General features: G+C 42.6%; 2 protein-coding genes across 3 annotated transcripts; one reads left to right on the top strand and one right to left on the bottom strand.

The window, feature by feature from the left end:
• Positions 1–265: 265 nt before the first annotated feature.
• On the top strand, positions 266–7,932 carry LOC118417746. Its single transcript, XM_035823444.1, has 13 exons — positions 266–732; positions 1,305–1,448; positions 2,271–2,366; positions 2,671–2,754; positions 3,003–3,119; positions 3,802–4,204; positions 4,387–4,672; positions 5,152–5,388; positions 5,622–5,713; positions 5,975–6,079; positions 6,448–6,647; positions 6,862–7,006; positions 7,350–7,932. The coding sequence occupies exons 1-12, from the start codon at positions 518–520 to the stop codon at positions 6,989–6,991; spliced, it is 2,109 nt and encodes a 702-aa protein (XP_035679337.1). The 5' UTR covers positions 266–517; the 3' UTR covers positions 6,992–7,006; positions 7,350–7,932.
• Positions 7,899–11,778, bottom strand: LOC118417747 (glycine-rich protein DOT1-like). 2 transcript variants are annotated; one of them, XM_035823445.1, is made up of 4 exons: positions 11,074–11,778; positions 9,668–10,324; positions 9,484–9,503; positions 8,040–8,228 (listed from the first exon to the last, which is right to left on the bottom strand). In XM_035823445.1, exons 1-4 carry the CDS (start codon positions 11,173–11,175, stop codon positions 8,192–8,194), a joined length of 816 nt encoding a protein of 271 aa, XP_035679338.1. In that variant the 5' UTR covers positions 11,176–11,778; the 3' UTR covers positions 8,040–8,191. The 2 variants fall into 2 exon arrangements, with proteins under 2 accessions (XP_035679340.1, XP_035679338.1); XM_035823447.1 differs by lacking the exons at positions 9,484–9,503; positions 9,668–10,324; positions 11,074–11,778 and adding an exon at positions 8,940–9,477 and having other exon boundaries at positions 7,899–8,228.
• Between the last annotated feature and the right edge of the window lie 4,776 nt (positions 11,779–16,554).

Genomic DNA, 16,554 nt, shown 5'->3' with positions numbered 1-16,554 from the left:
AGCAAGTCCTACGTATTCTTCACAAGTTATTTTTAGTTAGTCCGGTTTCAAGATTAAAGCAATTCGTACACAAGGTCACTGCTCCATATACACTGCATTTTAGAGTCGTTTGTGAATTTTCCAATTTCGTTTGATGTGATAGGTGTAGGCATCCCCTGCCTTCTGTAGGGTCTCAGACACCACTGTCTCCAGGGGAAGTCATCCAAAAGTGATCCAATGTCCTTCAGTTGTGGGCATGGCTTCAGATTTTCTCTCAAGCTTAAAGGCAACCAAAGCGGTATCTGGCGGCTATAAGTGGTAATATTGTGGATAAGGCAGTCTGTATTATTTTGACATCTACTGCACTTGATTCCCACAATAACGTCATTATTTCATATTTTTCGCGGTTAAAAACGACGCAAAAGCAAGCCGCAATAATAAATGGGTGCACCCCAGTTATTCAGCCTAACCGTTTTCCGTCGGTAATTGTCGCCCGCGTGACGTCACGATTTCCGAGCAGCCGATCGCTACAAACAAAATGGCGGACCAGTTTTTGGCGGACCCAGGTTGTTCCGCGACAAAGAGACGTGGCCCTGGGCGACCCCGTATCCCGTCACCGATGAAGAGACAGAAGAATAAACAGAAGTTGAGGACTCGTGTGAACTTGGGCAACACATTTGAAGAGTGGAGGGCGCTACAACAGAGGCTAAACGTGCGGACGGATCGCAATCTCGCACGCAAACTGCTGGACAGGTTTGTGAAGAAATTTCCTTTCGTGAATATTTGTCTATCCAAATTATGCCGTTTCTCTGAATATTATATGACATGTACTGCATCTAATCGTATTTATAGGTTGTATGGAATCTTTTGGTATAAATTTTTGGCGTTTGTATATGGGTTTTCATTGAACTTCACGGCGTTACGTTATGTATATGAAAAAGACTTGAGTATGTAACCATGTTCGTGTCCTGTATTTTGTATGGAACCTTTTGTACTAGTATGTTGCAGGACAAAAAGAAATGTTTGAAAACATAAGACGTACAGTATTAGCAATGAGATACATGTATTACCAAACACCTTTAGTAACCTGTATCTAAGTATAACATAATTTTTGTCGCTTCTTGGACCCGCGGCGTGCATGTAGTAACTTGTTATGTATGGCTTTCTACTGCATAATATAGTTGCAGCCATCGTTACTTTTGTAACCTCCTGGTTGTTGTCTGAACCATAGAGGTTCCTGGTGTTGTTTATTTCTTGATTTTGGTCATATACATAGCTGTTTTTGACTGGTTTATGACGAGCATTTTTATGCATAATTCCTCTAGCTTCAAGAAGAAGCCCGAGGAGTCTGTCCCCAGGACTTCAAGCCCCAAGCACATGTTGCAGTCCCCCACTGGCCCTAGCCTCTTTGATGATGAGTCAAGTGTTGGGGCACCATCAGATGGTGACAGTTCTCCTGCTTCAATCGTGTAAGTACATGCACTGTCTCGAAATACTGGGTGCATGTTTGTTTTTCTGATATCTTAGTATACGAGTATACACCACACATTCAGTGTTAGAAAAACAATAAAAAGCCATTCATAGTATACTTGTATAACTATAAGAACTTGACGTAGGAATTTGGGTTCTTCGAAATTTTCGAGTCAACGCTCCAAAATTGTATGTAGTTTATGTACCAGTTCACCTTATCCCAAAAATTAATTTCTACCCCTTTTTGTACTTCATAGTATGCATTCCATTAGATAAGATTGATGATAATAAACACATCTAGAACAAACAGCTGCTTGTTTTGTGTCATCTTGTTGCACTATTGGCAGCTCTTATGGCGCCTGTTTAGGAAGTTGAGTTTGTGCATCCAAAATTTTTCTGGATGGTTAAGACTGATTGAAAGCATTTTTAATATGACATAACTGACTCAAGTATAATGTAGTTCTTGGTAAAGAATGATGTGTAGATGTAGTGAAATACAATCATTTTTGAATGGTGCTTTGCTCACTGTTGACAAATGCTTTCTTTCAACAACATTGTTCTTAAATAGTAGAGTATATAACAGCCACTTCTAGAACTTGCAATTGATTTTTTTCTTTACTTACCATGTTATTGTTCAATGCATGCATCAAGCACCATTTGTTGTAAAGAACTCTACCAAATTATCCTCATTAGCTGTGAGAACCCAAACAATTTATGTGTTTGGAATACTTTGAACACCACAAGCATGAGCATTATTTTATTGGGCATACACTTTTGCTATTTTGCAACTAGGTCTAAATCAACTACATACTTTATTGCAGGGGAGAAAACATTTGTTTGTCACCACGAGGTCAAGTCCTGGATGCTGCTGTGAGCAGGTCACCACCATGTGAAGTCCTAGAGAATGCTTTGAGCAGGTATTCTATTTTCTGATGAGACTGCGTAAAATTTCTGTTTAAACATTCTAACCTTCGTACATGGAGTAAATCATTCAATCAAACAAACAAGCCAGGCTATCGTTTACCCCAGTTAATTTCAGGAAGGTGACAAAAATGTTGTGTTGTGTGCAGTGAATTATAATAATAATTATAATATTTTGCAGCAATTGTGTCACTTTTACCATGTTTTGTTATAAACATAAGCCGTGCCATTATCGTGTGTGCATTTGTCAACCAAAGCCTTGTATGTGATACCATGCGGCATATCCCGCCCTCCTACCAGGAGCGCTGAGAAGAGGCCTGAAAGCAGAGCACACATTCAGGATCCAGAGAATGAGAAAGAAATTAATGCCCTGGAGAACATTGGGTAAGTAATTGGTATCTTTTACTATCTATTACAAATGTCATGTTTCTGGCATTGTTTGTTATTTCATGTAGGCAGACTTATCCTGGAGGCATCATTATCTATGTCCCCTTTGCTTTAGTTTACTTCACGTTCACAAGCTGGTAGTTCTGTTCAATTAGACAGATAGATACCCGAATTTAGTTGTAAGTTGTAACATACCTTTTAACCTTTCACATGATGTCCTTATTAATTTTTTTTGTTTCATCCAGGATTTCAGTGGAAGTCGAGGAAGATATGTCTGAGGATGATGACGATTTCTCAGACTCTGAGGAGTATTATGATGATGTGATGGGTGACCCTGACTATGAGCCTCCTGCATCACTCCGGTATGTATGTGTTTCAGTATTGTATGTGTGTGATTGTGTGGTGTTAGGTAACATAATTACTTTGTCTCACTTTGATTGTTCGAATACCAGTATTGCAAAGCGTTTACCTATGTGTGTGATTGGTGACATGTTTTAATATATCCGTACAAGTTATGGGGCTGTGTACCTAAATACCTGTACTAGTACCTGTACCGTACCTAAAAAAAACTGTTAAGGTACAGGTACAGCACAGGGTTTAGGAGCTGTACCTGTACCTAAACCATCTAAATCACTAGTTGATACCACTTTTTCAGACTACAGATAAGTAAGTCCTGAATTAACAATGACAATGGTGATAATCTTGCAGTTGAAAATCAAGGAAACTGTGTTTTAAGGTTCAAATATGTAAATGCTCACACAAAGATGACAATCTATAACTAAAAGAGACAGCTGGCTTCATGCATAACTTACAAATAATTGATCAAACCTGCATGGGTACAGGAACATGTCCGGACCTGTACCTAGACCTGTGTACTTGTACCGGTACCTAAAGTTTTTTTAGGTACACTTCTCTATGCACAAAATCGTATCGTTGTTTGTTGATCTTGCTGTCAAGTAACCAAATGGAGAAGACTCTTGATTTATAATTATATGCCTTGATCCATTTTTCTTTGCAACCAAGTTTCTTTCTACTTTATTTCAGGGCAGCATACAAGCTTTTGGACCGGGACATTGAGACCTACGACATCATTACAGCAGAAGAGGAGGTTTTCTGCCACGACATGGCTCCTGGAGTGGAGGACGGGTCATTGGGTGAAGAGAGCTTGACCACTGACAATGACCAGTCCATTAACAAGGAGCAAGCCATTGATGAGTCATTGAAGAATCTCCCACGCGAAATTAGGATTGAACGCCCAGAAGACATTGTGGATGACAAGTGTTCTATCATCTACAAGAGGTGCCTCGAGCAGCTTATCGGCTTCCTGGAGCTGCCTGAAGACAAGAGAAGGTGCCGTGAATGTCCTGCCCCCGTTCCCCCGGTCCACCCCGTTGAAAACCCTGTTCCATCTGTGCAGATCGTGGCAAGTGGGATGATCGTCAAATGGGTAAGGAAACACTTCGTAGGCAATGATCAACTTGCTTCCATTTGTTAATCTGCTTTATGTCCTTGTGTTGCTGCTGCCCTGCATCTGTCTTGTTACTTCCTTGACTACTGGACTACATTTACAATTGTTTTGATTACTACAGTTCTTGTTACATGTTCTGTATGCTATATCTTTTGCTGCAGCACTGCAAAAATGGTCATCTAGTCTGGAGGTGGTTCACCCAGCCAAGACTGAAATTCGGTGTGCAAGGAGGTGATTTCATGCAAGCCTCCAGCCTTCTGTTGTCGGGAAACAACTATGGCAAGTACAGCCTGATGTGCAAATTCATGAACTTGGGATGTGTGAACGAGTCAACATTTTACAAGATTCAGAGGCAGTACTGTGTTGACACAATCAACCAGTACTGGGTCAAACAACAGGAGGAAATCGTCAGGGATCTGAGGACCAAAGAAGAGGTCATTCTCCTTGGTATGTACATAGGTAGTTTTACGATGTTTCCCATGTATATGTGGACAAAGTGTGACATCACTCTTATTCATTTTCAAAAACTAACAACCAGGATCAAAATGCTAATGTTGATTTCTTCATTTTTGCCAAAAAGTTCTGTATGCCAAGTGTTGTCCCAGCTAATAAACTGGTTGCTAGTTGCATTTTGTTATACACTGTGAGAGGGATGACTTTTGTTTAAATCTCTGCATATCTTTCAATGTCAGAAATAATAATTGCTTCTGATATACTTGATATAAAGTTACTTGTAGATAGTGTCAATGCAGATTTATGCCATTACTGCTAATCACACCATACCATACTTTGTCAGGAACATATTCAGCTTTGTAATGTTGACCCTACTAAAAGTAAAACAATAGATGTACAATACATGTACTTAAAAGGAAACTAAAAGATAGTTTACAAAAAAAAACCTTTTCATTCGATTACGTTATGTACAGGTGATGGCCGTATGGACTCCCCGGGACACTGTGCACAATACTGCACGTACACTGCCTTGGACAACGAATCCAGGTCCATTGTGGCTATCGAAGTTGTGGACAAGAGGGAGACTGACAGAAATTCCTCTGTGATGGAGAAGGACGGCTTCAAAAAAGCCATGGACGACCTCCTCGACAAAGGTGTTCCCATCACAGAGGTGTGCACGGATGCACATCCCCAAATCTCTTCACTGATGAGTACGTACAGTCTAACTATTGATTGTCATATTTCTTAAGCTAGATTCTCAAATGGCTGTCTGCTTAAATGATAGAAGATTTTCTATTTGACTCTGTAAAATGCAGTGTCAGTGTCTTCTCACGACTGAAGCAATGCTTGTGGTACCTACAAATTTCAGGACACCTATACAAATGTCAACATGATTTGTGCTGGACATATTTTATTTGATTTATGTTCTATTTCCTGAAAATAGGGCCTGACAAAGGGGTGTATGGTAAAAAAGGCATCTTCCATTCCCTGGATGTCTGGCACGGGGCCAAAAACCTGACAAAGAAGCTAGTGAAAGTAAGTACACAGCTTCAGTGTAATATAATATCATGCATTTATTGTAACAGACTGGGTAATAATGAAAAATTATGTCGTCTATAGTCTTTTCCATATGTCTTGCGAGAATGCTAGCATGGAGGCAGATAAATGAATACACACAGAAGTTAGTCACATGATCCTTATTGGACATTGCAGGAAATATTAGCTGCTGGCTCTTACAAGGGCTACGACCCTTGAAACAAGTCAAAACTGTTGAAATTGTTTACTTATTTCCAATAGGCTGGAGGGGAGAAGGGCGGCAAAGACCTCCTGCCATGGACGCGCGACATTGTCAGACACTTCTGGTATTGTTGTAAGCATGCCAACAACTACGAAGAATTCATCGTAAGTATCATGTTCTATACATCTGCAAATGAGGGCCATAAATGACAGGTAATGCTAGTAGTAAGCAGTGTCAAAATGCTTCCTTCATGGTCCTCTTTGAAACATAAATTAACAAACACTGATCTAAACTAAAGAACTCAAGGAAAAACAGTTATTGAAGAAAATGAAATACTATGGAAAAAAAACATTCTATTCTACTGTTATCTTAAATACAGTATAAGATATTCCTTTAATGTGTCAAATGAGTCATCATCCTGTTTGAATAACTTGTGTCATTCTTTTTCAATGAAAATACTATTCATTGGTTTAATGACTGATTCAACTCATGTTAAGGATTCATGTATTACCCCTATTTAAATCGGTATCAGGTGCTTTGGAAGGGAGTGCTGCATCACGTGTGCAACGAGCACCAATGGGCTACAGGGTCATGTCAGCATGACCCGATTGACCCGGCAGAAGTGAGGACGAAGCCATGGCTTGTTAAGGGCACACCAGCTCACGAGAAGCTGAGCAAGCTCATCCTTAACAAGCGGTGGCTGAAAACAACATTTAAGTTCCTACGCTTCCGGTAAGAGTGCTTGTATGTCTGATATGTTAGATATTGTTGAAATGTTTTTTGAATAAACTTACATAATACAGATGAATATTTTCACACTATTTCTAAATACCACAAATTTCTTACATGTCTTCTCCATATGCTGCTATTTACTGTGAAATCTTACAAAGATTGATTAAAAGCAAATCATGCTGAATGTAGTCATGTTGAAACTTTCTTGTTCCAGAACAACGTCGGACTTAGAGTCCTTTCAGAATCACATTCTGATGCGTCAGCCCCCCAGTGTACAAGGCCAGGTGTCAGCTTGCTGCAATCGACTACAATGCCCACAAGGACAGGCCGGTATGGAAGAATAAAGATGGACATATCATGTAAGTTGCTACACAGCTAACATTCAGTGGTTAAAGCAATATTAACTTGACTTTCATATTGTAACAGCACTTAAATAGTATACAGGAGGTTCCAAGCAGAATGTGGAGATAAGAAGCACGTGAAATAGATATTGCAACACCAAGTTCATGTACAAAATTCCGAGTACATACATTTGTAAAGGGTGAATTCTTGCACAAATCTGGTACCGGCATTTTAATGCACAGATGTAATGAAAATGTTTATGTATGTACAGACCATCTACTAGTATCCTGTAATTGAGAATTTATTCCACTTTTACTGTTTTAGACTGGCAGTGAAAGCAACTGTTTTGATTGTCTTCAGGTACAAGAGACGATTTCAGAAGAAATCCGAGAGATGGTCCATTTACGTGCCAAGGAAACCAAAACAGTACACCTACATCAGGGATCTGCAGGCAGCCATACTCAAGGCAAGGATTGACAAAAACCGCGGCATGAGCAGAACTCAACCCATGGCAGACAGTGATCCCAGGCGAAGGGGTAACCTGGCAAAGCTACCACCACCGCCAACCAGCGAGCTTGTAGAGCAGCACAAGTCAAGAGTGGCTTGAAAACCAGGGAATAGAGTGAGGTGTACTGATGAAGGTAGTCATGCAATGCAATCATTAGGTTTCCTATATGCGGATCTTACATTAAATGTTTTCGTCTTTCCCTTCTCCTGGACCGAATGGAGCATACAGTGAAATTGTAACAAGTTTTGTTTCTCAGTTGTAGAAAACCTTTCATGAACGATTCACATATACAGGATCCAAATGATGTCTGTGCATTCAACTGGCTTCATCAGTACCCTGGTTCCCCTTTATCACATGACATAGAAATTGTTAGGAGTTTTAACTAAAATTTAGGATCAAGTCAACAAGCCATCCATTTAAAAACATTACAAGGTTGATGTGTTGTTTTGAAAAAAAAATATTTACAACCGGCTTGGAATGTAACCCGTGTACTGTCTAAGGGGATCAGGAAACTCGTCTCTGATTCTAAATGTAACACAGCTAGGTACAACTACCCTATTCCCCTGCCCTAGTCGGCCATAGTGCCACAGCACCCACTGTCTGTATGCTGCATGGCGAAACCCTCGCAGGTCTGCACCAGGTTCATCACCATCCTGCAAGGCCAAGACGTCATTTCTGGCCCATCTGGCTATTCTCAGGACTGGCTGGTCAAGGACGTACAAGTCCATGTCCTAGAAAAAGAAAAGAATGCTTTCATGACTTTCATGATATGTTGATATGTGCTATGTACATATATTATTGTTTGATATGTTTACTAGTACTTTGTTTCTTGTTTCTGTGTATGTTTGATTTTATATAATAATAGCCTTTATTGCACATTCATGCCCTATCGGGCTAAATACAAGCATATAGATACAAAAGGTAGTAGTGCAGTACACATGGTTTCTAAAACATGGATTCTAAAACTAGTCTAATACATTTGTTCGGCTTCTTCTCGTTTCTTAGTAATGTTGAATATGTAGCTTGAGATGTGTTTGTATAATGTCGTTCGATCAAATCTCATAAGAAAAATGAATTTTTCAACACTAGTAAAGGTTCAAAGCGAGGGAACTTTCCTATAATAAAGCTAAAAAGAATACTTCTATCATTACTATATAAACTACAATCTAATATAAAGTGGGCTTCATCTTTGACCTTGTTCATGTTACAAAACAGTTACTGCTGTATGAAATGTTCTAGTATAAGGAAGAAACAAGATTGTCCTTGTATGATTTTCTGTGGAACTCTGCCTTGAGATTTCTTGAAAGGAAAATGACATGTTTTTATGCTGTCATTTCCGGAAAAAATTAAAGTCTATTTGCTGTCCTGTTGTAAAAGTTGTCTACAGTGAATTTTGATTATTACATGTTTCTCTAAGGACAACAGATTTTAGCAAAACTTACTGGAAGTCTGGAGAGACAAGACTCGGGCCCACCACCGCAGCATAGTTTTTCGACATCTAATGGCATTTCCTTACAGTTACGACAAGTGCACCAGTCACCAGCCTGTGGAAAGTGACTATGTGGACCGCCACCACCCTGTGGAACGCCACCACCCTGTGGGCCACCACCGCCCACGGCACCGCCCTGGGCACCGCCACCGCCCTCGGCACCTCCCTCACCACCGCCCTCGGCACCTCCCTCTGCATCGCCCTCGGCACCGCCGCCGCCCTGGGCACCTCCCTCGCCACCGACCTGGGCACCTCCACCTCCCTCGCCACCGCCCTGGGCACCTCCCTCGCCACCGCCCTCGGCACCACCCTGGACACCTCCCTCAACACCGCCCTCGGCACCTCCACCTCCCTCGCCACCACCCTGGACACCTCCCTCAACACCGCCCTCGGCACCACCACCACCCTCGGCACCATCACCATCTTCCATGATGTCAAATAGGACAGCTGGCTGTGTCCTTAAAATCTTGATGAGATACTTCTGGGTGTCCTCTAACCTCATGGCATAAACCCGGTCCTAAGACAAAAAGAAGTCAAGAATGAATGATGCAGAAGACAACTTACTTGATGTAAAGGTAGTCACAGTAGAAAAGAACAGAGAATAATTGTGTATGTCTATATCACCAGGTATTCAGAACCATTGATTTATTTATGTTTGAATGTTATTTACACCAATGTTACCTCTATATTCTTAATCCTTCTGGCCTTGAGTTGTGCGATGCGCTCTCTCTGCTCCGCAGTGGACAAGGCAGCGACGCTTCTTCTCGTCCGCCTTCTTGGCTGCGGTGCCCCTGGTTCCCTCCGGTTTCCTCTGGTTGTCCCTCGACCACGGCCTCGACCACGGCCTCGGGTGGCGGGTGGGTTGGCGGGTGGGCTGGCGGGTGGGCTGGAGTCGGAACTCTCTTCACCTGGGGCGGGCGTATCAGACGCATCATCACCATGGTCGTCGATCTGCAAGTCTAACATGCTGGCGGACATGGCGGAGATGTTCATCATGTCCTCCACAGCTGAGGCGGGCAGCTGTCCCGCGGGGGCCGTGGAAGGCCCCGGGGCTGGCAGCTGTCCCGCGGGGGCCGTGGAAGGCCCCGGGGCTGGCAGCTGTCCCGCGGGGGCCGTGGAAGGCCCCGAGACTGGCAGCAGTCCTGGGGGAGCCGTGGAAGGCCCCGTGGCTGGCAGCTGTCCCGGGGGGGCCGTGGAAGGCCCCGTGGCTGGCAGCTGTCCCGGGGGGGTCGTTGAAGGCCCTGCGGCTGGCAGCTGTCCTGGGGGGGGTGTGGTCGACAGTAACCCAGCCCTTTGGACGTTGTGCCGCGCAAACGCCCTTCCGCGCACTGGGTGGACCTGAACCAAAATCATGAGAAAGGGGACTCGTGGGTGATTCTGGAGAAAATGATGTGTCTATTATGTGTCTATTACTCTGATGCTGGACCTTGATATTTTTCTCTTATGCGTAAGCGGTAATTAAAAGACTTAACTATCACGTTGTCAGCTATAAACATTCCACCCTTTTCCTTAGTCGTAAGTGGTAGAATTTCTCGTCAGTTTTGCCACTGGTATAAACAACTGGCCAATACTACTATAGACTTCTAATTGCCCAGAGGAATATGACCAGACTTTCTGTCTGTCCAGGCACCTTACCCGGGAAGGTCTTGACAAGATTAATGACCTTGTGTTGTTACAGCCTGAAACAGAAACTCGGCTACTCCCATAGGTGCATTGGAATGCAAGATCGCACTCAAAAAAGCAAATTAGAGTTGACTAACAGATACCTAAATCGGCAGTTTACACAAGAATATTTACTATCACGTTGTGAGCAAGAAATTACACCATAAGCTGTACTCCCGAAAAAAGGCAATAGCTGGGTGGGAGCGGGAAGAAAATTTGCTTTCATCGCCGGGTGGAAGGAAAACCCATCCAAACGCAAACTTTTCAAATCGGAACCCGTAACTGGTTTCCACATAGGGTCTAGTTGATTTTACTTGAGTAAGCTGTTTCTAGTTGTCTTTTGATGTTTTCTTTTCGATCTAAATCAGTTGTTTACGGTGATGTGTCCTCCACTCGAAATGTCAAAACAAAACAAAAATACTTACATCTTCAGTGTCGTCGTCTCTAGCCGCCGCAAACTCGCGCAAAAAGTTGTTGGCTCTTGTTTTGGACTTCCGTGAGGGGCGGCACCTCGTCCACTTCGACATGTCAAAATCAACGTCACGAGCGCAGAAAAGAGGCGAAAAAAACAGTGTAGTCAACGTGGAATCAAGGACGCTATGTGAGTCAAATCGGCAATCGGCAGGGAAGAATCTCGCGCCATATGTTGACCTCAACCGAAAGGTCAGAGTAAACCACGTGACTACTCGTCGGCTCGGATCGGCAGAAGTCGGAAATACTCGGAAAATTCAAACATGGAGGATCGCAAATTGGCGATAGAAGTGACCAGATTTTCACGGCGTTCTCGTGACACAGTGACATCGAACTTTCGCTCCCCGAATGTCGGTATGGAATGGGGTAGGGTTGATTCATCTTAGAACGTAAGAAAGTGCCCAGAAAATTAACTTTGCAAATTCTAGTTCTACTGCCCTGGGACGAGCAGATACCGCTTTGGTTGCCTTTAAGAAACATGAAACAACAGTCAAGCTCCTTGATAGCAAATGTTCAGTGCAGTAAAGTTGTATGTCAATGTACAATATAAAACTAACCATTCAGGTCATTGATGAGTTCGAGCCCGATGTTCTTCCCCGCACCCTCTCTGGCGTTCCCCACCCGGTTCCACATCAAGTCATGCCTCAGCCTTGTAGGCAGGAAGCCTCCAGTTCAGTCCAGTTCAGTTCATCCTCGGAAGCCTCCAATTCCTGGAAAAAATATTGGATGACCTTGGACTTAAAACTAATATCTTTATTGGGAAATTGTTATTTCATGTCATTCTGCAGGTGTCTTGTCTTATAGTGGTACCTGCAGTGGCACCTGGTCCCGTGGTGTGGTGGTAGCAGTGGCGGTGGCACTGGCACCTGTGCGTCTCCTGTTCGCAGTGGGTTCATCTGACAAATCTGTTGTTGCTCTGGACCGCTTTCTCTCGCTGGACACCTGTGCCATTTTTTTGCTGCTCGTTCTTCCAGGTAGCCCCTGGCATCTTTGATCTCCTCCATCTTCTCCCCGACAGTCTTCGCAGCACTGGGGTAGCTGCGCATGACCCTGCGGCTGGCCTTGTCACACCTTCTCATTTAGGGCAGCGATGTCTTTGGCAAGGGTGTTGTGGTACAGTAGCAGCGCCTCCACACAGTTGTTGCCAAAAGAAAAGGTGTTAATGACTTTTGTCAATGATTTCGTGTCCCACCTGATCCGCACAGCTGATGAACTGTACAGGCGTTACAGGCACCTGAAAGCTGGCCTCGTGCCTCCTAAGGATCCGTGTTTTGTTCTTCTATTACTGACAAATCAGGCTCTTCCATATGTCGCAACCGCATATTATTTGGTTAACAATTCTGCTATCTATTTCATCCATGTCCTTGAATTTGCATTTTTCGTTACGTTACGTTACGTTGTTACGTTATCTAATCTCGTTACGTAGTCGTTGATACGTTCATTTGGCTCCCTGGAACTCCGGTAGATTGCGTGGTTCGTTTTCGACCTTCATGATTTGTTTATTCCAAATGCTCAAAAGCCGATACACCGACAAACCCCTTAGTGAGCCTCGCTGCCCCGCGCCACCGAATTCCCTCCTTAGACAGTATATACACAAGTGCCGCCAGAAAATAGTTCCTCACAAGGACGAAGCAGCCTTCGAATAAGTCCTTGTTATTTTATAAGTGCATTATTTCCACATGTTGGTACGCTATTTTTACAATATGTAAACTAATTTAGTTGTTTTTGATGAATTTATTTGGTGCTACACCGCTGGTCAAAATGGTAGCGGATGGATATGTACTGAGTACTTCCCGCCGTACAGTCGTGCAGCTTTAGTTGCAAAAGGTGGGCGTACAAATTATGAAGAGGTCGTCTTCTTCGTTGGTTTGAGCTACCGCCCTCATCTTTTCGACCTGATTGTTGTCTTTATGTAAAGAAATTTCTCAAATGTTGTGGTCGTCCGTATGTGTGTGTGGACGAATTCTTGGAAGGAAATCGATTGAATCTGAAAATGAGGGCGGCAGTCAGGCCGAAAGAAGAAGGAGGTTACTTGATCCACGCCGTGTGGTATGAAAGAAGGGTGTGGTACAGTGTTTGTATTCTTCTTGTCATTTTACCCTCAGATTTTTGTCCCGAACTTATAGTTTTTGATGCTAGTCAAGGTCTTGCTTGTACTATGTCGATGATACACACCCGATTTTGTCCACGGTTCTTCAAAACTAGTATCGTTATGTGTGGCCGGCCGTGGCTGACTTCAAAACTAGTAACGTTATGTGAGGCCGGCCGTGGCTGACATCTGTGATGGATTATGTTGTTTACCCGTCGGCGGACAAAAGAACTTGATATACTTGTGAATTCTGACACACGTCCACTTTGTGTTTTGTATGGCGATGATGTGCATCTAAACCAAGGAGGAGCGTTGTGTACATATTGTATTTTGTCAAATGTATTCATGGAAAAAAATGCGGGCTAGGTGTACCTCCACGTTTTTTCCCGGCCAAATTATGCCGTTATCCCTGTCATAAATGCATGATCTATTTGATAGTTATGTATCATATTTTCTGGTCGGTGCCAACTGGCAAAAGAGGTAAAATTGTCTACTGCTCAACTAATCATTATTTTTGTTATGTCTGTTCCCTACACAGAAGCTCCTGACATTAGGTGAACATCAGTCACTTATGCAGACCATCTGAATGACAAAACACCAACACTAAAATATCTACATGCACCTCTGATAAAGAATTGCCATTCTCTGGTTGTCAAAGCCAATATCGTTCTGCAGCAAAGTCAGCACAGCTTGCAGCAACTGATCATAGCAGGAGCTTTCCCCAAACAAACACTTATTATTCGTGGCAAGTCAAGTTATGATACATCATTGATGACGTCGGTTGATTATTATTAGACTCACTTGGGGGTGTTAGGTCAATTTTTACAGCTGTCCAGCCTCTTGGAAACCCAGACTTTGGGGACTGTGCCTCTGGCTTAGTGGGGGCTGGTTCAGCTTAGATGGGTTTGTTGGATGTTGAAGCCATAATTGAGAGCAAAAGGGAGAATATCTATACATTTTCTTCGCCCCAGACAGCCTTTTTGTGCTGCCTCATAGGAATATTTCTGGGAAGGAAGTAGCCTTTGAAAAATGCAAGACAAGAAAAGATCATGTACCTTCACAGTAGACGAAATCCCAATGCCAACGCATTGCCGGCATGTTCCTGAGGAAAAGACATTGCTAAATGATTGAGATTTGATTAAGATTCTATTGAATGTATAATGTGATCTCTCATAAGTTATAACACTGGTTTGACGTAATCTCCAGACAGATGTTGGGGGTCAAATAAGGTAACTGCTTGTTGCTGAATACTTGTTCTCATTGTAATGTGTCAAATGCTGCCCCCAGTACCGTTACACACTGTACTAAATGCCTTATATGGCACCATGATTTCACTGTCATATATACTTAAACTAACAGAAAGCTACGTTCAGATAGAAAAATGCAAGACAAGAAAAGATCATGTACCTAAGACTTCAGGGTACGCAAATGGCATCGGCTCCATCCTCCTGATGGTACCTGAGGAATAGACATTGTTAAATGATTAAGATTTGTTTAAGATTCTATCTATTGTAAAATGTCATAAATTATAACTGTTACAGTGGTTTGACGTAATCTCCAGACATATGTTGGGGTCAAATAAGGTAACTGCTTGTTGCTGAATACTTGTTCTCATTGAAATGTGTCAAGTCCTGTCGCCAGTATTTTTACGTCTCCTGCTGGATTTCTAACTCGTGTGCTGTCGCCTCCTGTTCTTGAGCTGCAGAAAAATGTTATCAGCATGTACTTCCACATCGCACACAGTACATTCAGAGATTGCAGGCGTATAAGTACACACACAATCTCACAATGGCACTGATAATTATTTAGTGCAAATGCTAATATTTGCTGACTCCGCTGTCTCGAGTATGGTGGCATCCATTTTGTAAGCGAATTTGATTGGACTTCTTGGTCTACTTATTGTGAGAATTTTACATATATCAGGATTGTTCAGGTGGTGATGAAAAAGGCATTCAAAGTATGCTGTGCCACCACATCTGAACACCGGTAAGATGACCCCACCCTTCTTGATGTTTCCTGTAGCGGTATAGAGTTCCAGTCCTGGACTGATGGGTTCTGGGTGCACTTAACACGTTTTTTTTTCTGTTGCGTCCAGATCTTGTTCATTTCCGTGCTGTGACAGGGTCAGGATAAGCTGTTCTATCTCGTCAACAGTCAGGCCTCGAAATTACTTTTTTTTCCTGCTGTCCAGGAAGTGTTCCCAAAAATAAATTCTAACGGTCTCAGGGTTGAGTCTGCCCCTCCTGGTTCAATAGCTTGTGTCCATACCAAGAACTTGATGATTTAAATAGAAATATACAAATACCTTCGTTTTCTGCACAAAATGTGGAATGGCTGTCTTATTCTGATCCATTCCATCTATGACTTCAAGCTGATATGGCCTTATTCCTTGTTCCAGGACATGGGTTAGGAAGAACTGCTTGATGCTGTCCCCACTGATAGATGGCCTACCAAGGAATTCTGCAAAGTAGACAAATCAGGCTCTTACATATGTCGCGGTCCTATATTATCTGGTCTACAATTGTCATCTTTGTCATTCATGTCCTTGAACTAGCATTTTTCAGCTAACGTTAGTTATTTTTTAGTCTGGTTTAATAGGTAGTCGTTGATAGGTTCATTTGACTCCCAAGAACTCTTACCGGTAGATTCTATGGTTCGATTTCGACCTGATTGGTTTATTGAAAAAGCAGCCAGAGGATTGAATAACTCAAAAGCCGATAAACCGACAAACCCTAAGTGAGCCTCGGTGCCCCACGCCACCTAATACCCTGCTCAGACAGGATATACACAAGTGCCGCCAGAAAAAAGTTCCACATAAGGACGAAGCAGCCATCGAAAATTATATACCTTCGTTTTCTGTACAAAATGTGGAATGGCTGTTTTATTCTGATCCATTCCATCTATGATGATTGACACCTTTGATGACGAGTCATCAAGAGAACTGTAAACCATCCCCCAGTCTCGCCATCCATTGAATTATTTCATGTTGTAAAATATGTAGAAACCAGACACATATCTCTGTCACTAGCAAGAGGAACGAACATTGTCACAAGTACTAACAATACATGTCTTATGATCTTACAATATCGAAGATATTAGCCTGTCAGCTATTTTGACTGCTGGTCTGAGTTGAAAAGGAATGGCACTTTTAAATGTTTGCATTTGAGAGAGGCTGTTTTGTGTCGGGTATCAAAGAGAAGTGCTAATTTGAACATTCGCGAGACTGGGCGCTTGAATAGTTCCGCAAGTTTAACAGCATCCTGTTTTGATAAGATCTATTTTACTGTAAGTGTGGGCCTGGTTCAAACTTGACGGATAGTTTTGTAGCTAGGTCAGTCGGTATTTT

Source organism: Branchiostoma floridae, chromosome 6 (genome assembly GCF_000003815.2).
Source record: "Branchiostoma floridae strain S238N-H82 chromosome 6, Bfl_VNyyK, whole genome shotgun sequence".
NCBI classification, from domain to species: domain Eukaryota; kingdom Metazoa; phylum Chordata; class Leptocardii; order Amphioxiformes; family Branchiostomatidae; genus Branchiostoma; species Branchiostoma floridae.
Note: the sequence above shows the minus strand (reverse complement) of the source record. Positions and strands in the feature narration are given on the sequence as shown.